Source organism: Melozone crissalis, unplaced genomic scaffold, assembly GCF_028551555.1.
Source record: "Melozone crissalis strain CALT ecotype California unplaced genomic scaffold, PUWL_Pcris_2 ptg000068l_1, whole genome shotgun sequence".
In the NCBI taxonomy this organism is placed as follows: Eukaryota; Metazoa; Chordata; class Aves; order Passeriformes; family Passerellidae; genus Melozone; species Melozone crissalis.
The window spans coordinates 13,134,395-13,152,900 of NW_026535846.1; the positions used below are offsets into that span (position 1 = coordinate 13,134,395).

The 18,506-nt window shown below is 43.1% G+C and overlaps 1 protein-coding gene across 1 annotated transcript; it reads right to left on the reverse strand.

Moving 5' to 3' along the window:
* Positions 1-158: 158 nt before the first annotated feature.
* On the reverse strand, positions 159-15,468 carry SH2D1A (SH2 domain containing 1A). The gene is made up of 4 exons (XM_054289815.1): positions 15,332-15,468; positions 3,432-3,495; positions 949-1,084; positions 159-605 (listed from the first exon to the last, which is right to left on the reverse strand). The coding sequence occupies exons 1-4, from the start codon at positions 15,466-15,468 to the stop codon at positions 565-567; spliced, it is 378 nt and encodes a 125-aa protein (XP_054145790.1). The 3' UTR covers positions 159-564.
* Between the last annotated feature and the right edge of the window lie 3,038 nt (positions 15,469-18,506).

The window sequence follows — 18,506 nt, forward strand, 5'->3', positions numbered from 1 at the left end:
AACTGCTTTGATGGGAAATCAGTTATTGGGGATCCTCACGGTATCACATCTGGAATATCTTTAGGAACTGTATGAATGACAAACACACAGCCCATCCAAGGCAAGGACACTTTAATGTAAACACTTCTCCTAAGGTTATGAAAGGAGACTTGCCCAATTCTGCATAAATGCCAACCAGAACAAAGCAAAGCAGGATTCAAAGTTAAGCAATGTAAAATTAATAACTAATTATTAATTAAGAACTGATCTTGAAGGGAGAAATGTTTTTACTTGACAGTACAAAGAGGGAAAAAAAGACATAAAGGATTTAGCAGTTCATGGTTTTTTATCCTCTCCTGGGAAAAACAAAAACAAAAACAAAAAATATCCCACCCTGAATTCAAAGTACTCTGAAATCTAAACTTCTACATCTTAAGCAATAAATTCTATGAAATACACATTTCTGCAAATGTTACAAGAAAACTCACAGAGTTGTATTTACTATCATATAAACCATTCTGTTTTAAAGCATAGATTAGAGGAGATGCTGGAAGATGTGGTTATGTCACACTTGGGGAGACATCCTCATGATGGCTGCAGGTGGAAGTCATAGCCTTCATTCCTCCCTAAGAGAAATAATCACAAACATTTGAACAGATGAACAAAATGGACAGTCCAGAAGGCTCTATGAGTAAGGGTGGTGGTGAGGGAAGGCAGCCATTGCTGCCCTAGCACTCAGGAATACATATTCAAAATCCATTCTCTTATCACATTGACAGACCCTGTCTGTAATGAGCACCTGAGTGGCAGCATTTCAAATCACACAATAGCAAAGTTAGTGACATTTTTGGCAATGTCACTCTGCTGGCCAGTTCAGGTCAAATATACAAGTAGGTCTAAGACCTCTATCCCTGCCACCATGGAGGGCTCTGCTCAGCTGCAGCCAAGGTTTCCTCCCCCCACCAGTACCTGAGGAGTAGTTGGCTTTCACGTGGTTGACAACTGGGTTCTGCAGGGGTGTCACAATGCCTTGGTTGGGTTTCTGGAAGGCTGAAATGAGGTTGTGCACTTTCCGAAAGAGCCTCCGGGGGACCCCGGGCGCTGTCTGCAAAGCCAGAGGGGGAGAGGTGAGGAGGGGTGCTGGGCACCCTGTGCTGGCACACAGGCCTTGTCCTCAGAAATGCACACAGCTCCCAGGGAAGGAGCAGCCATGGATGTGAACCCCTGATGTGCCAGTTCCAGGTGAGTCAATGAGCCACACTGCTCTCTGCTTTCCCCGGGCCATCCCAGCCTTCCTACACTGAGCGGTTCCCAGCAGCACGGTGATAGAAAGGTGCAAGAGGGACAATTTCTTAATCACTACAAGAGAATCTCACACTAATTACCCACAGTCACCTGCCACACTAATTAGACACATTTACAAGTGACCCTTTGCTATTTCTGACCCTGACTTAATGTAGTCAGTGATTTAACCTCCTTACCAATAACTTTTTAGCCTGTATAAGTAAAATAGTTCCATCCTAGAAACACCAGTGAGAAAACCTAGAGAGCAGCCTGGGCTTACAACAGAGAGGGAGTCCTCACACCACTAAATTCCAGCAAGGACACAGCATCTTTGCAAACCCTTCTTGGAGCATTCAGCGTTGGCTTATGTGTTCATTGAGTATTCCTGTCTACTTCTTGTATAAAGACAGCAGCCAAATGTTACCTATTTATTAAAAGCGAGACTCTATCTATCTCTCTACATTAGCAATTTTTCAAACAGTATTAAATGAAACTACGTGTGCTTTTAATCAAAAATCCAACGTTTGTGTTAAATCCTTCAGGGCATTCTCATAGTAACTCCTCTTCACCAAAGTCAAGGGAGGACAAGCATGGGTCCTGCCAGCATAGTCCCACTCAAGGGACACTGCTCTCAACCAGCAGCTGTGAGCTAAATTCAGCCTCCCTGGCACCAGCTGGAATCTTCACTCTGGCTGAGATTTCACAGCACTGTTTAAAATTCCCTACCTCATCCTTGAAAGATGGGTATGATCTGAGCTTGCTCAGACTAACCAGCCACAGGGAAGGAAGCAGAAGCAGGAAAGGACCAGCTGCCTCTGGAGTCTGTTTTGGCTTGCAGGCACACTCTGTGGGGATCAGTTGGACCTAGGCTGCTGTGTCTAACAGCTGAAGCCAGCATGGTCTAAGCAACATTTACTTTAAAGTTTCTGTTCCTTAAGGGAAGGGTTGGCATCATGGATCTGTAGCTAGAACCTTCTCCTGCAGAGGATGTATAGAGAAGCCTGGGCCTTCAGCACACATAGGATGTGAAATTCAGGTAAGGTTTGCCTAAAATACAGCCAGGGAAAGCCCAAAAGCCACACATAGAGTGCCAGTGGAGGTAAAGGCCAGACATTGTAGCAGATCTATATAGCACCAGAAAACCTCACTGCAGATGCTGATGTCATCTGGGGCTAGAGGAGGCTGCAGCCTCAGCCAGGGAATTACCCTCCACAGGTGGACGTCCCTGGAGTCCTGGAATCTTTCCATAGATAACAGTGCTTACCCTGGCATGGTGGGTGCACTGTCACCCTCACCCTGTCCTGAAAACTTCTGTCTTGGGCACTACAAATCCTAACCCTTACATCAACCTCCTGATGTCTTATAGAAAGAATTACTGGGCACTATTCCCAAGGATCACATGGATAATTATCTACTCAACAGTAATGTCAGTCATTTCCATCCCCTAATCTGTTCAGAGTAACCCCAAGAATCAGTTTTGTGTTCCAGAATCACCTCTAATACAGTAATGGCCAAGGAATTATGCCTGTCTAGAAATTATATAAATATTTGAAATAAATGTTCATTAACATACAAACAGAAAGATAATTATGAATTAATACACAGAGTACATCCAAAGGGAAGAAAATCATAAAATAAATAGAGATTAACATCCCAATTTCATCAACCTAAATGTTGTCTGTATTACAAATAATGTTTTTCTGCACCCAAATTACCAGTTTCTCATCAGATGGGCGAAAATATATTTTGTATCAAGATTTGGCTATATTTTGCACTAATGATGAATTGATCTGGATTAATGAATAAAAACTCTGTACATTGAAAATAATCTCTTTAGTATCCTGACATTGATGGTACATAGGATAGATGGAAACAGATTGTGCTTGTCAAATTATAAAACCACAATATTTTTGCCATTTAAAATGATCCAAAATGATGCACTATTGCATTATGCAACAGCTGAAATGAAACAGGGAATTAATTTATGAGTTCTAGACTGTCAGAAGTGGCACCAAGACATCTTACTGATGGATGCACTCTAGATCGATTACCATCAATGAAAATCAGACTAGGCAGAAACATGAATAATTTGAATATATTTCATTAAATCTATAATCTATATCAAACAGGATGTAGAAATTTTCAGAAGGGAAAGGAGAAGTACACACCTCAGCACTCCAGGATCCAGCTTCTGTCTGGGACACTCTGTAGGTATAAACATAACCCTGATGCCTGTGGGGGGAAAAAAAAAAAACCAAGTATTTATTATTCATTTCTCCTGACAGTTTTCACAAGAACTACACTATTGTGTGAGAATTAGCTCATTTGCTAACTTTTCCTTAAAGATAAATTCAGCTCTAAAGGCTCTAGGTAGCTAAAAAACCACTGGATAGATGCAGTGTTAAACCTACTGGGTTTTTTTTGGGGATGAGAAGGATTGGTCTGACCCGGATCTAGTTTAGCAGTATTCAGTTATTTTAGGTTAAATGGTGTTGCTTCTATTCCTTCCTCAGCATTTTTATTAATTTTTTTCAGTGATGTCCTTTCACTGACACACACCAGAAACACTTTGCCTGCAAAAAGAGAAGGTGTATTATTGACAGGTAGCATTACCGTTCTGTGACTTGCTTAAATGCAGATGTTAACAGCAGCAATTACTGTAATTTATTTGGAAAACTACACCTTAAAAAAGGACTTAAATCAATTACTCTTTGCTTTGCCCATATGTTCCCAACTTTCAAATACTGTCTCCAAAAAGAGACATATAAGGCTATGGAATCTTCCTTCTTTTAAAATCAAAGTCTTTGGGGAATTAGCCATAGACTATTAACACAAGGCACAACTCGTGCCAAAGTCACTCTTGCTTCTCGCACAAACCCAACTCAGTGAATGATTTACATGGTAGATTACTACACTAATATCCAAAAATTTAACTCAGAAACAATTAATAGAGGCTCCATGGGTACAGCATTAGTTTAGATGGTGTCAGATAAGAAAGGCTGTATTGAATTCAAGCAGCATTTGGACGGTGCTCTCAGGCACATGGTGTGATTCTTGGGATGTCCTCTGCTGTGCCAGGAATTGGACTCAATGATCCCGATGGGTCCCTTCTAACTCAGCATAGCCTATGATTCTATGCTTCTGTTTCACACTACATACATTTACATGAATACACAGCAGGATTTTAAGGACCATTCCCTATTTTGCCATCAATTCTTATTCTTAAGAAAGTAGAAATATACTGTATTTACTTCCAGTTATGCATGGCATAATAGCAGCTACTACAAAATATGAGAAACCGTCAGTGACACAGACATCACATGATTGCAATTACTCATGATCTGTGTCAAATTCCTGTTTAAAAGTCATTACAGCAACCTTTGCAAAGTGATGGCTGGTATAATAGAAGGAAGTTGTTAAGAGCTGGCACTCTGCTACAACCCAGAAAAGTGGGAGCAAAATGCCTGTGATGATTTGTGAACTCTGCCCCCACCACTTGAGTCCCACTGTGATTAGACACAGAGGTGAAGGACACAAAGCCATCCCCTCCCATCCAGGCTGCTGCAGGGACAAACTCCCTGTGCCCAGCTGAGACACTGCCCTCCTCTCCTCAAGTATGGGAATGTGCCTGATACTGCCCCACAATCCCACCACAGCTTCATCCACCTCTTCATGCCTACCTAGAGAGCCTTTTCCCTGACTTTCTGTACGCCACCAGACAGACATGGAAAGCAGCTGGTCATGCTCACAGAAACCTAAGGAGGAAAACAGCCATCACTGGTTTTCCCCTCTTTTTTCCCCAGCAAACTGCAGTCCATCAGGGATTTGGACCTTGGGAAGAAACATGAATGACCTGCTGTGGCTGCAGAAGGAGGGAAGAATGTGGAGCTGCTTTCCTTCCATGTCATAGCACCACGGTCAGTGGTGTTTGAAGCCACAACTCAAGCCCAGTTGGCTAAAAGCACATTCCTCTAAGCCACTAGATTATGTATGTTCTTGTTCTGGGAATCCAGTGTCTCCCTTTAGGGCACTCAGACAGTCTTGTACCATCTCTTCTTAAAGAGTGACAGCTGTGCTTGTGTCATCAGCTTTCTATAACATTATGTTCACATGAATCTTTTATTTTAAATCACAAGGAGCTTTGCTGTACCTAAACATGTACAATACCAGCCAACACACAGTTACTGAAATGAGGATTTTACAGGCCATAATGTACTGGAAAATACCAGAGAGGTCCTGGCATTTTGTTCCATTTCTTTGAAGTGAGTATTTAACCTTTTACACAGTGATTTTTTTCAAGTCTCAAATCCACCAGTATGATTCTACACATCTAAAACTCATTGTCTTGACTTCTATTTTCAGTATTACACTGTGCACAAGGATATGAGCAACCTGGTCTAGTGGGTGGCATCCCTGCCCACACCAGGACAAGCTGGAACTAGATGATTAGATGAACTAGGGGATGTTTAAAGTCCCTTCCAATCCAAGCCATTTTATGATTCTATGATTCTACTACCCTTGCTTGATTCTTGGTTTTTCTAAAAGAAATGTTTTCCCAACTGCTTCAGTCCCTTTAAAATCTGATTTTTCCACAAACAGCATGGTTATCTGGAAAGCCACTATTTGTTGTTTCTTTCACTGTTTTGTCTACATAAGAGGTTGCATGAGTTGAAGAGGTTGAGGGGCTGTGGTGCTGTTCTGACTCTGAGCTGTCTGTTGGCTCTCAGCACTATACCAGAAAGGTTTTCTAAGCAGAATGAATTGAAAAATAGAGGTCAGATAAAATAATATTCAGTATTGAAGTATGGTGAGATACAATGCAGCTATCCTGCATTTTTCAAAATATCACACTGTAAAATATTTCAGCTGAGCACAGAGAAAGCACAAAGGATAGTTCAGATTAAAAGCCCATGAGGTTTGAAAAAGGAACAAGAATTTGAGAAGATGGATGCTTTGAGCACAGTGTGGAGAATGGGAAGAGAATGACATTGTTATCACAGCTTCCTGAGGGACAAGTGAGAGCTCTCCACTCTCTTGGAAAATGTTCATGTTTCTCCCAGAGAAGGAAAGACTGAAAGGTCTGAGGGATTTTACTGTGCTTAAGTTGAAAAACACAATATTATCATCTGTTATTGGCTCTGAAGCCACCAGGAAAGCAAGACACTGAGTAAATGGGAGATGACCTGGACATCCCCATCTGCCTCTGCAAAGGCAATGCACAAAGGAAGGAAGGGAAGGTGCATTTTGTTCAGAGGATGCACTGCTAGATCTTCCTGTTGAACTACTTTCCATTGGGACCTTGGTCTCCACAAAATGAATTATAGCTCTTCTGATAAGTTCTCTCCCAATGAATGTGATCTTATCAAAACTTTCTGTCATGCAGCAGGAACTTACTTCATTACCACTTCAAAGAGTGTTTTACCTTCCATATTTAGTGATATGATTTTGGGTGAAGTTTACTGCTATATGGGCAAAAGCCTCCCATGAGAAAGGCTTTTATGATTTAATCTACCTTACATGAACTAAGATCAGTGTGGGCTGAAGGAAGATCAAGGTGTTTTTCTTGAAAGAAAAATTATATACACAAATTAAAATTGAGATTGCAGAGGACATTACCTTCCAAAGAGTAAAGCATGTAAGACTGGAAAAAAGCAGGTGAAAAAATTCATTTACTGAAGCTTAAGTCTCAGGAAATGAGAAATTCCCCAGCTAACATGAGAGGACAGCTCAATTTTCTACATTTTCTCTCTTCAGAGCAGAAAAAAAGCTCCTAGAGAGACACAATGCTCCTATACGTGGTGTGAGCTCAGGGAGCACTCTCAGTGACACTGGTGTATCAGCACATCTTGGAGGAGGACCAGTTCATGACACCCAGGTAAAGATTCACTGAGGGGCTCCCCCATTGCTTCGCCTGTCCCAAGCACAGACACAGCCCTACTCACAACAGCAAAGCTCCTCTCTCCTGTCAGTGAAGCTCAGGGGAGAGAAATAATCATGAATTAATATCTTGATGAGGCTCTATAAGTTTTTGATCATAGGCAAAAAATACCAAAATGCTGGTGAGGGGAAGCAGAAAAGAGCCACTGCTGTAAGGACAATACCAGACAGCACTTATGAAACAGTGCTTTGGTCACCACTAATGACATTTTTGTGACATCTCACTTTTCTTTTGTCTCCATAGGGAAGGATGTGTTATACCAGCTGGGAACTGCACTAACACAGGCTCTGTTTCAATACTTTCCCTTGGAAAACTTTTTCAAAGGAAAACCTAGAAAGAGTTGCTATTACAGGAATACTTTATATTATAGGCTTCCTTTTTCTTTATACCAGATAATTCCTCCCAAAGAGTTACCAAGACATCGTTCACAGATGACATACTGAAACACCATCTGTCTACCTGTCCTCTCCATTCCTCCTTTTTAGCTGTGATCAGACCTGTTTAAGCTGCATTTACTTTAACAGGTGAATGATTACAATCTTCTGCACTATTGGAATAGCCTGAGGACATTACACGCATGCTGCAGATTAAAATTAATGATGACATTTCAGCTGCATGGTATACTTTAACATCATTTCCAAATACTTTGCATCTCAGTTGGGAAATTTTATTAAACTAATTTTTGTTCATTTCTGAGCCCAAAATTCAACACATTAAAAGGGAGAAAGACAGAGACAAGGGAAAGCCATGTCAGCAATAAATTACATCCATTTCTTCCTCTGTACGTATCTTTCTCTTCAGATGTCACTGTGTTATGTCAATCAGCTCTTCTTACCTGGTACATTTACAACCTGACCTTACCTTGGGATTTCATTTTACAACATAGTTTAAGAACCAGACCATGGTGTAGCCTACAAACAGTGGTTCTGAGCATTAGACTGCCCAGAGTCAGTTTCTTATAACTTTGCCACATTTCAGCATTTCAGACTGAAATTTCATTTCTTAGGTATTTGCCTCACCCTCATTTAGGGATGGAGAAGGCAGAAGAGAACACGTTAGGCAAAACAGCGCTTTTCCCAATGTTTAAAAAAAAACAACCTTCTAATGGTCAGAGGAGGGGGTGCCCAGTTTTCAGAGTAAGACATACAATTTGTTTGAAAGAAGGTATATCTCTTGCACTCTCTGAAAGCAGCAGTGGCTCTCTAGGCTGCAAGAGAAGCACCCTCTAAAGGCTGCTAGCAGTTGAAGCATCACCATGTCTGGCTATATCATGGGCACTCAGCCAAGCAGTGTCCAAATGCATGTGTGTTGCCTGGTCTAGATTAGCGAGATTCAAACCAGAAGGTAATTTAGTAATTGGGCATCTTGGGCAGGAAGTTTTGGATTAGGTGGGATGGACGTGGAAGGAAAGAAAAGGGGACCAATATCTACGCAAGCTGGGCAAGGAAACAGCAACAAATATTGAACATCTGACAGAAAGACTAAGTGAGTAAGGAAGGGGATATACAAAGGTAAAGTATGAGGGGGCTTGGTCTGGGAGAAGCACAAAATGCTGAAACAACCAGGAGCAGAAGATGGGTGTTTTGGAAGCCAAAGTTGTTTGAAATAAGGAAACAGACCTTATCAATGCAAGCAAAGTCAGCAAGTTGTGCAGAGTAACATTGGGTAGCCTCAGAAGCCCTTCCCATGGCCTTTACACTGGGAACCCAAAGCTAGAGGGTACTGCAAGCCTGGGGCTCCTGTGTCAGCTTTCTCTTCTGTGAAAGAGTTAAACTCTCCATCTCTCAAGCAGAGACAATGCTTAGAAACCACTTAATGCTATGGAGAGGAGCACCCCACTGCTCTGGAGAGGAGCCATGCTGGGGACCCTAGGGGACTCTGGAGCAGGGGTCAATGGCACCGAGCAGATGAGCACCAGAGCTCAGGCTGGAGCCACTTCTGCCCCACCACAGGCATTTGATGTAGGTGCAGATCAGCTCCTGAGTGCCCAGCGGAAACAACTCCAGGCAGTTTCCTGGTGGGCAGCCCTGGACAGGGAATGTGGGTGATGGCATGGGCACAACAGGAGATACAGAGGTGGGAGATGGCTACCACAAAGCCAAAACTCCTGAATTTAAGGGAATACACAGCAGTGCCTCAGGGCCTTTAAGTTTCTCCTCACTCTCTCCTAGAATTTGTATTTTCTTTTTGACAAACAGACTGATTCTCTCCTTATTTAGATCTCAGCTAAGTACAGCAACTCAGAAATTACCACCCTTCAGCTAACTCAAGCTGAAGAAATAACCTTCACATTCAGATCATGTGCAAGATATAAGCTCTATGTCTGCAAGAGTGAATAAAATGGGCTAAACTGGCGTTTACAACATCTGAAAAGCCCAACAGAGTGACTGTAGCTTAAACCACAGCATCACTTGAGTGAACACTCCTGTCACTGATTTCTGTCACTGATTCCTTTATCAACACTTCTTGTGGGAAAAACTTACCCTCAATACCACAGGAGTAATACATATTAACTTGCTGTAATGCTGTAGCATTATAAAAAATGCATTATTTTGATTTTCTCTTCTGAAATTAACAAAAGTTTAAAAGAGAAATTTAAGTCTTGCGAAATAGCTCTGAATTTATGCAGAGATTTCTGTGGAAGATTGTCAGTATCTTTACTGCTTCAACACTCCTAACTATCTGAAGAAATGCTGCTGATTTACCTAAAGAGCAAGAGTGAAGCCTTTCTGAGCAGGGTTTTGTCAGTCTGGTACAAGGAGATTCCAGCCAAAAGCAATACTTTAAAGAGGAATTTCTTGAAATTCAGAAATAAAGTAAGAATTTATTCAAATCTGAGATGCTAAATAGAAAGATATTACTTTATGGCAGGCCAATAACTTAGCCTCCCACTAAGTTTCATCAATTCCATGACTCAGGCTGTCTACCTTTGCAAGAAAAGTCATTGGAATATGTGAAGGTCATTAGCCAAGTTATGCTCAGCAAAGACTACACTCACTCTGGTTAGAACCTGAAATACTCACCTCAGTAAAATTTACCATTGTGCTACAGAAGACTTTTTTTCAAAGCTGAAAACAGCGTGCGATATTTGCAACAGCAATACTGAATTGAGAGGCTTCTTCTTTTGTTTCAAATTATGTCTTAAATGATGACGATGATTATGTGCAGTGTTATAAAAAAATGCAATTATTCTGCCATGTCTATCAAAAAGAATACATAGGAAACAAAGGAAATGCTAAGCAGAAGCTGGCTTGTGATCCTGTATTACACCTTCGTACTGTACAGCTGATGTATCTGTCTCATCAGAAAGTTTCAGCACGTTGCCTTGAACTTGTGCACCGTGGTTACAGTGACAGAAAAAATAGCACACGTAAAATCTGATAGGACTGCAGCCTGTCCCTGTTGCCATTACTGTTGCTTCAAGAGCTCTAAACAGCTTTCAATTCCAGCTTTTGATTATTCTCCACAAATTTAATGCAGCACAGAACACAAACGGCTGGTTTCAAACAAATCATCTGAACATACAGTTTGACAAGCACGTCGTGTTTGTCTTACTTACAGCTCTGAAACAACTACTAACATTCTCAGTATTTTCAAGCATGTGGATTTTAAAACCCAAACTACAAATGCTTTATCTTTGCCAATTCAGGCATGAGCTGCTTGTTCCTGCATGTGTGCTCATATATCTGTAAAGGAACATGGGGCTTTTGGCACTCTCAGGCATTTTCTTTATACATTTTTCAGGCAGGGTTGAAGAGGCTGCTCCTCAAAGTAGTCACCATTAGTGTGCCCCGTGTCCCCCATTGACTTCATTAGGAGCTGTGAGCACAGAGGATTTCTGAGTGTGCTAAAAATGTCAAACGGGGCATTGAGCAGAGAGGAAACCAAACCAGTAAAGAAAGCTCCCTGGAACAATCAGGCTTGATATTAAAACCCTGGTGTACTGTGTGTAGTGTCTAACTTGTTTATGGGTAAAACGTGTATGCTTTATAAAGCATATGCATTTCTTCTAGACCAGTTCTCAGGAAGAACAAAAATCTTGCTTTTCAGTTCAACTCTAAAAACTTCCAGGAAAGAGTTGTGTATCTCTGTTGACATATTCCCAACATCCTTAAAGTAGATATTATCAATTCAATAATGATATTCATACAATGAAGACCCAGGAGCATCTGGTATTAAAATCTTTGAAAGCAGCACCTCTGCTTGCAAGAGCCCCAGAGCATACAATTGCAAATCAAAACCTTCCTACTCTTCCATGCATTGTTTAATTGTGGTCTTAAAATATTTTTGAAAGTGGGTCCTTTGTGCTTTGCTGCAGTCACACCAAGAAAATATTCATTGTCTCTTTGAAAGCTTTCAGGCACACCACGTGCACATCCCAGCTTCAGAAAGTGGAAAATGGCATTCAAGGGAGATAAATCAGTAGCTCAGGAGAAACAAAGAAGAGAGAAAGCAGAGAGTTTTCTAGATGAATGCTCCAACAGGGTCCTGCCTGCTGCAGTTACCCACCTCTATAGGTCAGGTTTTATGCTACTACCTGTCTCTTTTATGCTTGCCCTGTAAAATCAGCGTCAGTCACAAGGGATTCATGAAGTCTTTGACTCTTCTCCTTTTTAAAGGTCAGGGCTCTACTTCTTAATTGGAAAAGCAAAAGGTGAATGAGCCTGACCATGAACACTACAGTCCTCATTGTGTGCCTTAAGAGGCTCAAAGCCTGCCTGCCAAAATATGTCAGGGCTTTTTCAAGGGAGAGGATGAGGTGGTGATCGTGGCATTACAAATTTATGCAGTTTCTTGGGAAAAGGAGACATTGCTTGAGCATAACCAATGCAGTGAAATCACAGGGCTTGACAATTACAGTACCTGGAGCTGAAAGTGCAGAGCAGCCACTAATGTGTATTCAAGTAGATGACACCACTGTCATCCAAATACATGCTTAATTGCTCTTTTGATAAATATTTCTTTTCTCTTTATCAGAACTGTGCCTTGTAATTCCCCTCTGATGGGAAAAGGCACCCTAAAAATGGTTAGAACTAGGAAGCTGCAGGACTTTATGTTTGTTTTGGTTTGTTTTATTTCCCCAGGGAAGTGGAGGGAGAGGGCAAACAAGGCAGACTGAACATGTCTTGATTTTGGAAAACTGGACTATTTTTCTCTTTTTGTTTTCTAAGGGCAATAGAAACACTACCAGCAGCATAAAACATAAACACTCCTGGTAGAAATTTTCACTGGAAACATGAAAAATATTTTGTTTAGCTCTGATACTTACTGCAGTATATCTAATGGCTGACCAGCTTTATTTCCCATGTTTCAAAGATCACTTCATTACTTTTAGTAAATTCATCTTTTGTCTGATCTTCATATGTCTATATATTCTTATAGTGATCTTTGGCATGGATTCTGAACCAAAATGTAAACTGCTGAATAACTTTGCTATTCCTAATAATTTCCATGATTTATTTAGAATGAAGCATTTTAAAAAGCAGAGAAATACTTATTCTTTCTTTAATTTTCTTTTTCTTACAGAGTGAAAACAGCAACTGCACACTTCCCTCAGTTTTTACCAGAGCTGCCCTGCACATGGATGTTTGTCACCTCTTCCATCTCTGCCCTTGATGTTCAGACTGGAATTTGGACTGGTTATGTCCACTGGCTTCTTTGCCAAAGCCAGGCTTAGCATTCTCCACCAAACACAGATCTCTACCTCTCACCTTCCTTTCCTTTCCTGCAGTCTCTCCACTAAAGTGCTCTGCTTTGGCAAACTCAGCCTGTCAAAGCACTTCTCTGGTTTATAGCCCACATTTCTTCAAGCTGTCAATGCTATCTCAGTGTGGGATCCTTTCCTGGTATAAAAACTGTCTCCACAGTTAGTGTGTGACATGCTCTTCACCATATCTGCTATTTCTTACGTAATTATTTGAATTGACTATTAAGAATTATTGGAACCAAGGCTTAATTCTACAATTTTTCAGCCATCTTTCTTTCTGTATCAGTTCATACTCATCATAACATTTTTCATTTAAATTTTATCTGGATTTATCCAAGATGCTATTTCAAATTTCCTTTACAGAATAACTATTAAGGATCTATGTTCTGAGCCTGCAGAACACACACCATTAATTTTTGGTTTTTTGCTTTTACCCTTTTGTTTATCATACATATGTTTCAATGCAAGATACCATGGAGACATGAATGGCCCATAATTTTAGAAGCAGTTTGATCTGTTTCTTACTGAAGTATCTTTTCCTCCAAAGATTGCAGAGCTTCACAGCTAGAAAAGCTTTAATTTTTTCCTATTTTCATTTTCTATATTTTATTTCATTAATGAAATTTCTTTCAAAAGGCATAAATTACTAACAATAAATCCCAGCTGATAGTGTACAACTGAAAGACCTTGTTACATACCTACATCCTGATTTAGACTGATGGTAGACTAATTCTAGTATTCTCTGTCTTATTCAGCATTGTAACACTCTTCCTGACCCTTTCTCTAATGCCTTAGTGTTTCACCTGCACTGAATGACTTCTGAGTGTAAGGGTGGTATATCCCCATTTCCTCTGATAGTTATTTTAAAGAGATTCTGCTTTTATTGCCTATTCCCATCCCAGGAATCATAGCACTCCTTACCTCTAGCTGCGTCTCTTCCATTTTCATTTAACTCAAGATGCTTCTTATTGCCCATTTTTCAGCTGGCTGTTAAGGCATTTGTTAGCAGGAACACCTAACTTGGTTCACCTGATTTCATAAGAGAAGAAAGAATACATCCTCTGCCACCAAGACCTTCCCTGAGAAGAGTATTGTGTATTTTTGGATTATCTATAACCATCTTGCAAGTCTCCACTTACTGGTCTATAATAGGAAGATAATGATGCTCACCCAGGACTTAATTACATATTGTCAAAAATGTATTCAAGGAATTTGGGGAAAACCTGACTTAGGACCTTTCTTCCCCTTGTGTTTTTTTGCCAGGTACCTGAGTTCCTTCTGTTAGCTGATTTCATGCTGGACCTAAAAGGGTTTTCTCTAGTGTTCCTTCTCCTACTGAAGTACAGCATAAGTGTCATCTTTGTTCTTCTGATGCAACAGTACAGCGTCAGCAGGACTTCCGAGAATTTTGCCAACAGTAGGGTAATTTAATTTCCTCATTAAAATGAGGTCCTATGAATAGAAAGCCTCTTAGCTCTCCTAGGGGAACCTTTACCCTCTCTCTGACAGACCATCCCATCAGATGTCTCACTTTTCACCCTATTTGATGAAACATTATTGTGTAGTTTGTTACCATCAGTATTTCATGTGCATTACAGGCAGTTTGCTCCAAGCCACATGCTTGTGGGACTGAGAGCATCCTGAACAAAGGCACATTGTGGATAGCAGCACTCAGTGTTACCTTTCCCATGACAGGGTCACTGGGGATGTTGCTGAGCACACCCATGAGCACACCAGGGAAGCAGAAGAACACAGACAGAAAGCAAGAGGGTTATAGAGCACAAAGAGGATACACACACCATTCTGAGCCAAGTCGCCTGGCATTTCTCCATGGCACCTTGCTTACCCTTCCCATGTGCCTGCCTGCTTTCTCTTTATAGCTTTTTGTCTGTGGGAAGCGTGGGCTCTGCAAGGCAAAACCTGCTCCTCTTTGCTTTGCAAGGGACCCCACACCACTTATTGCACCCCTCTCTCTTAAGCCAAGGTGAAGGAGCCAAAAGTCTCATGTAAGCAGATGGCAACACTAGAACATACTTTGTTGTGGGGCACCCCGTATTGTGGAGGGGACTGTCGGCAATCAGCTGCCGCCTGAGCAGCCCTGGCAGCCCCGCACTCCCGGCCCACTGCCCCAGCCAGCCCTGTGCTCCCGGCCCGCCCCCTCCCGCTCCCGGCCCGCTGCCCCGCCAGCCCTGTGCTCCCGGCCCGCTGCCCCAGCCAGCCCTGTGCTCCCAGCCTGCTCCCGGCCCGCTGCCCTGCCAGCCCCGCACTCCCGGCCCGCTCCCGGCCCGCTCCCGGCCCGCTGCCCCGGCCAGCCCCGCACTCCCGGCCCGCTCCCGGCCCGCTCCCGGCCCGCTCCCGGCCCGCTCCCGGCCCGCTGCCCCGGCCAGCCCCGCACTCCCGGCCCGCTCCCGGCCCGCTCTCACAGCACGCAGAGGCAGTAGACCCCCGGGATGCTCTCGCTGTCCCGCAGCAGGTAGCTGCCGTCCGTGCCCGCCGCCAGCAGCAGCCTCTCCCCAGCCTCTCGGGTGATGGCCCCGTGGTAGACGGGCACTGTGTCCATGCCAGGGCCTGTCCCGCTGCAGCTGCTCTCCCGTGCCTCAGCCGTGTGCTCCCTCAGCCTCCCGTCTTGGTGGCAGATGTAAACAGGATGTGTTCACACCTCTGAACCCTCTGCACGGGGTGAGACGGCACTGAGGGAAGAGTGAGGAACGAACACACAATTTTTGTGGGTTTTTTTTTCCTATGTCCCTTTCTGTCTTCCTTTTACGTAGGCTATAACATCTTCGCACCCTCACAGCTCTCCTGCAGAGGTGTCATCTCACATCGGCTCTCGGCCATGTGGCTCCTGCTCAGCAGGGATGGCGCTGGGGCACACGATGCCCAGGGGGGCTGCGGCTGCCGTGGCTGGGACAGGACACTGCTGTCAGCGCTGCACCAGGCACTCTTCTCTTCTGCTGTTAACCCAAGGGGATTATTACTCCAATGAGGGATTGTTTTTAAACCTCTTGTTTTTAAAGTCGCCAGGGATGAGGCTAGAGGAAGTCAGCTGACCTCCCTGTCCCACCGAGCGCTCACCTCAGGCTGCAGGTGCAAGCACAGCCCCTGCTCCACAGCAGCTGCTCCCGTGCCCACAGACACCAGCCCCAGCTGATTCACCTACCGGGGGTTGTTCTCAAAGCCTTTGGTGCTGTTTAACTCCGTTAATGTCGGGGTGGTCATTGCTCCTACTTGGACGCAGCCTTGGCACATACAAGGCTCACACCTTCCTGGATGCCATCGCTGCCAATGCTGCCATATGTGGGGCATATGCTGGCATCCAAAACCCTGAGCCATGTCTGAAAGAGGCATTTCTCTTCACCTGCTGTGGCTGAAGACAATTCCTCAGTATACCTGTCAATTGAATGCTCCCACATGCAAATGCACAGCTGTTTGCAAACAAGCTGTCCATGTGCTTTAATGTGTCCCACAGATATTTCCACCCCACAGATATTTCCACCCATGGAAAAACTGAGCATGTTTCCCTGCAGTTATGGCCACCATGGGGCTGTAGCAAGCTCAGGGCTAAATTCATCCCTGGCATGGGGATGCCACCCTCTCTCAAAGAGCCACCTTCCCACACCTGTGTACGTGAGCAAGAAGTCGGTAAAATATAGCAATAAGTACGGGTTGTGGTTATGATTGATTGCTTTTAAATTGAGTTTACTAACAGGACAGGACAGAATTAAATAATCTCATCCAGCTGCTCACAGATGCTGTGTCCTTGTTGAAGTTAAGGATAGGTGAAAAAATAGCTTTTAAGATACACACAGTTCAGGAACAGAAATGAAATTAAAAAATAGCAAAACTAATAGCTGCTCTCAATCAATCAAAGTATTTTCTCTCAACCATTTCACAGTGCATGTCTTTACTTTTTTACCTTCAATGTAGTTTTTCCTTGGAAATATTATTTTTATATTATTTAATTATTTTATATTATTTTATTAAACTTGGCTTTAGTTTTTCCTTTTGAGGGATGGGCATTTCTGATGTGAGAGTCACAGGGCAGCTCGTACATGGGGCACTGCACAAAGTCACTGATGGCAAAGCTGCAGCCAAGAGCCTCTTTCCCCACAGGGAGACCCTGGCAAGTGACTGCCTCCCTGGCTGGCACTGAGAGGCTCAGAAAGCTGCAGAAACCTCAGCTGAAGAGAGACTGAAAACTCCCACCACCGAGTTTATGGCCTTTCTATCTCATTATGCAGGTATTCATTACCCCTTTACGTGAACCTGGGGACTCAGACATCCTGCTTGGTTTTTTAAACCAGTTGTTAAAGTATTTGCACATAAAGTAGCTACTGCCTACTGCAAATCTGATTAATGTGGACAGCAACAAGCTGTAAAGCTGCTGCCTATTTCTTCTCATTTTCCAAACTACCTGTGCTCTTGGGGATTTCATCTAACTTTCCCATTTCTTAACCTATTCTCAATATTAATAGCTGGTATCAGAAAAAGTATTTGTGTAATTAGCTGGAGAGGAAAACCAGGCAGAATCATTTAATTCTGCAGATTTCCTTGTCCCACTCATCAGATTTCAGCTAAAGAAAATCATAAAACTTTTCACTGTGAGAACCTCTCCTAATGTGGAGTCACCACCTTACCCAGCCAACCTGCATTCTCCAGCACTTGGATGAAGAAGCATCTATTACTGTAAAACAGCTGTAAACACAACTTTGCTAGTCTGGTTAAGAATCTATAAAAGTCCAGCTACTGAATCTCAACCCTAGGCTTCCATACAAATCCCTTTACAGCCCCACTGACTAGGGGAATTGCAGCTATTAAGAAATCATGGAAATGCTAGGTTTGGGAACAAGGGACAGTAACACTGAGGCACCTGTCAGGGACTGAAATGGTTCATGCCTTAAACTTTGTTATGAAGAGGTTTTGCCCATTATAGCAAAAACTGTATAAAGAGGCTGCATCTACCCCTCCCTGAAGATGCCTGAGTGGAACTTTGGACCCTGAGTTAAGCCAGGTAGATAAGATGAAGAGGACACTATTGTTCAGTAATCTCGGGCTGAGGGAGAAGAATGCACCCACAAGAAAGCCAAGCCCAGCAGCTGTGCTGAGAATCATCTCTGGCCGTGTTTGGGGTGAGGGAGACCACAGCCTACAGAGGCCAGGTTTACACAGACTCTCCCACAACTGAGGGTGTAGGGAGGAGGTTTTTGTGCATGGTGTAACCTCTGATCAGAGGCACTAAACATCCATCTTTGCTTACACAAATAGGCCCAGCTGTGAAATCCCCAGCCCCACAGGCCATGTGCATGGTGCATCCACGTAGGAGGCAGCTGAGGGGGTGTCATAATCCATCAAAGACCCCCCAAAGTGATCCCCAGACTCCTTCCTGAGGCTTTGCACCACATCACTTTGTGTCACCAGCATTGCAGGTAACACAAAGTGATGTAACACAGCCAGAGTCTGTTGCAAGACACCACCAAACTGCCCCCCACCCTGGGTGAGGTACCTGGTCATTCCCACCTGGCCTGATCATATATTATTCCATTGGATTCTCTGCTTTTCAGGGCACCCTCACCACCAAGAGGACCAGCTGGAGAGGAT

What these genes read in the sequence shown, in the direction of transcription:
- SH2D1A (XM_054289815.1), bottom strand. Translation starts at nt 15,468, where the DNA reads ATGGACACAGTGCCCGTCTACCACGGGGCCATCACCCGAGAGGCTGGG. An exon ending in CTGGATCCTGGAGTGCTGAG is followed by an intron (nt 1,085 to 3,431) that starts GTGTGTACTTCT and finishes CTGGCTTTGCAG; the next exon opens with ACAGCGCCCGGGGTCCCCCG. An exon ending in GAAAGCCAACTACTCCTCAG is followed by an intron (nt 606 to 948) that starts GTACTGGTGGGG and finishes TATTTCTCTTAG; the next exon opens with GGAGGAATGAAGGCTATGAC.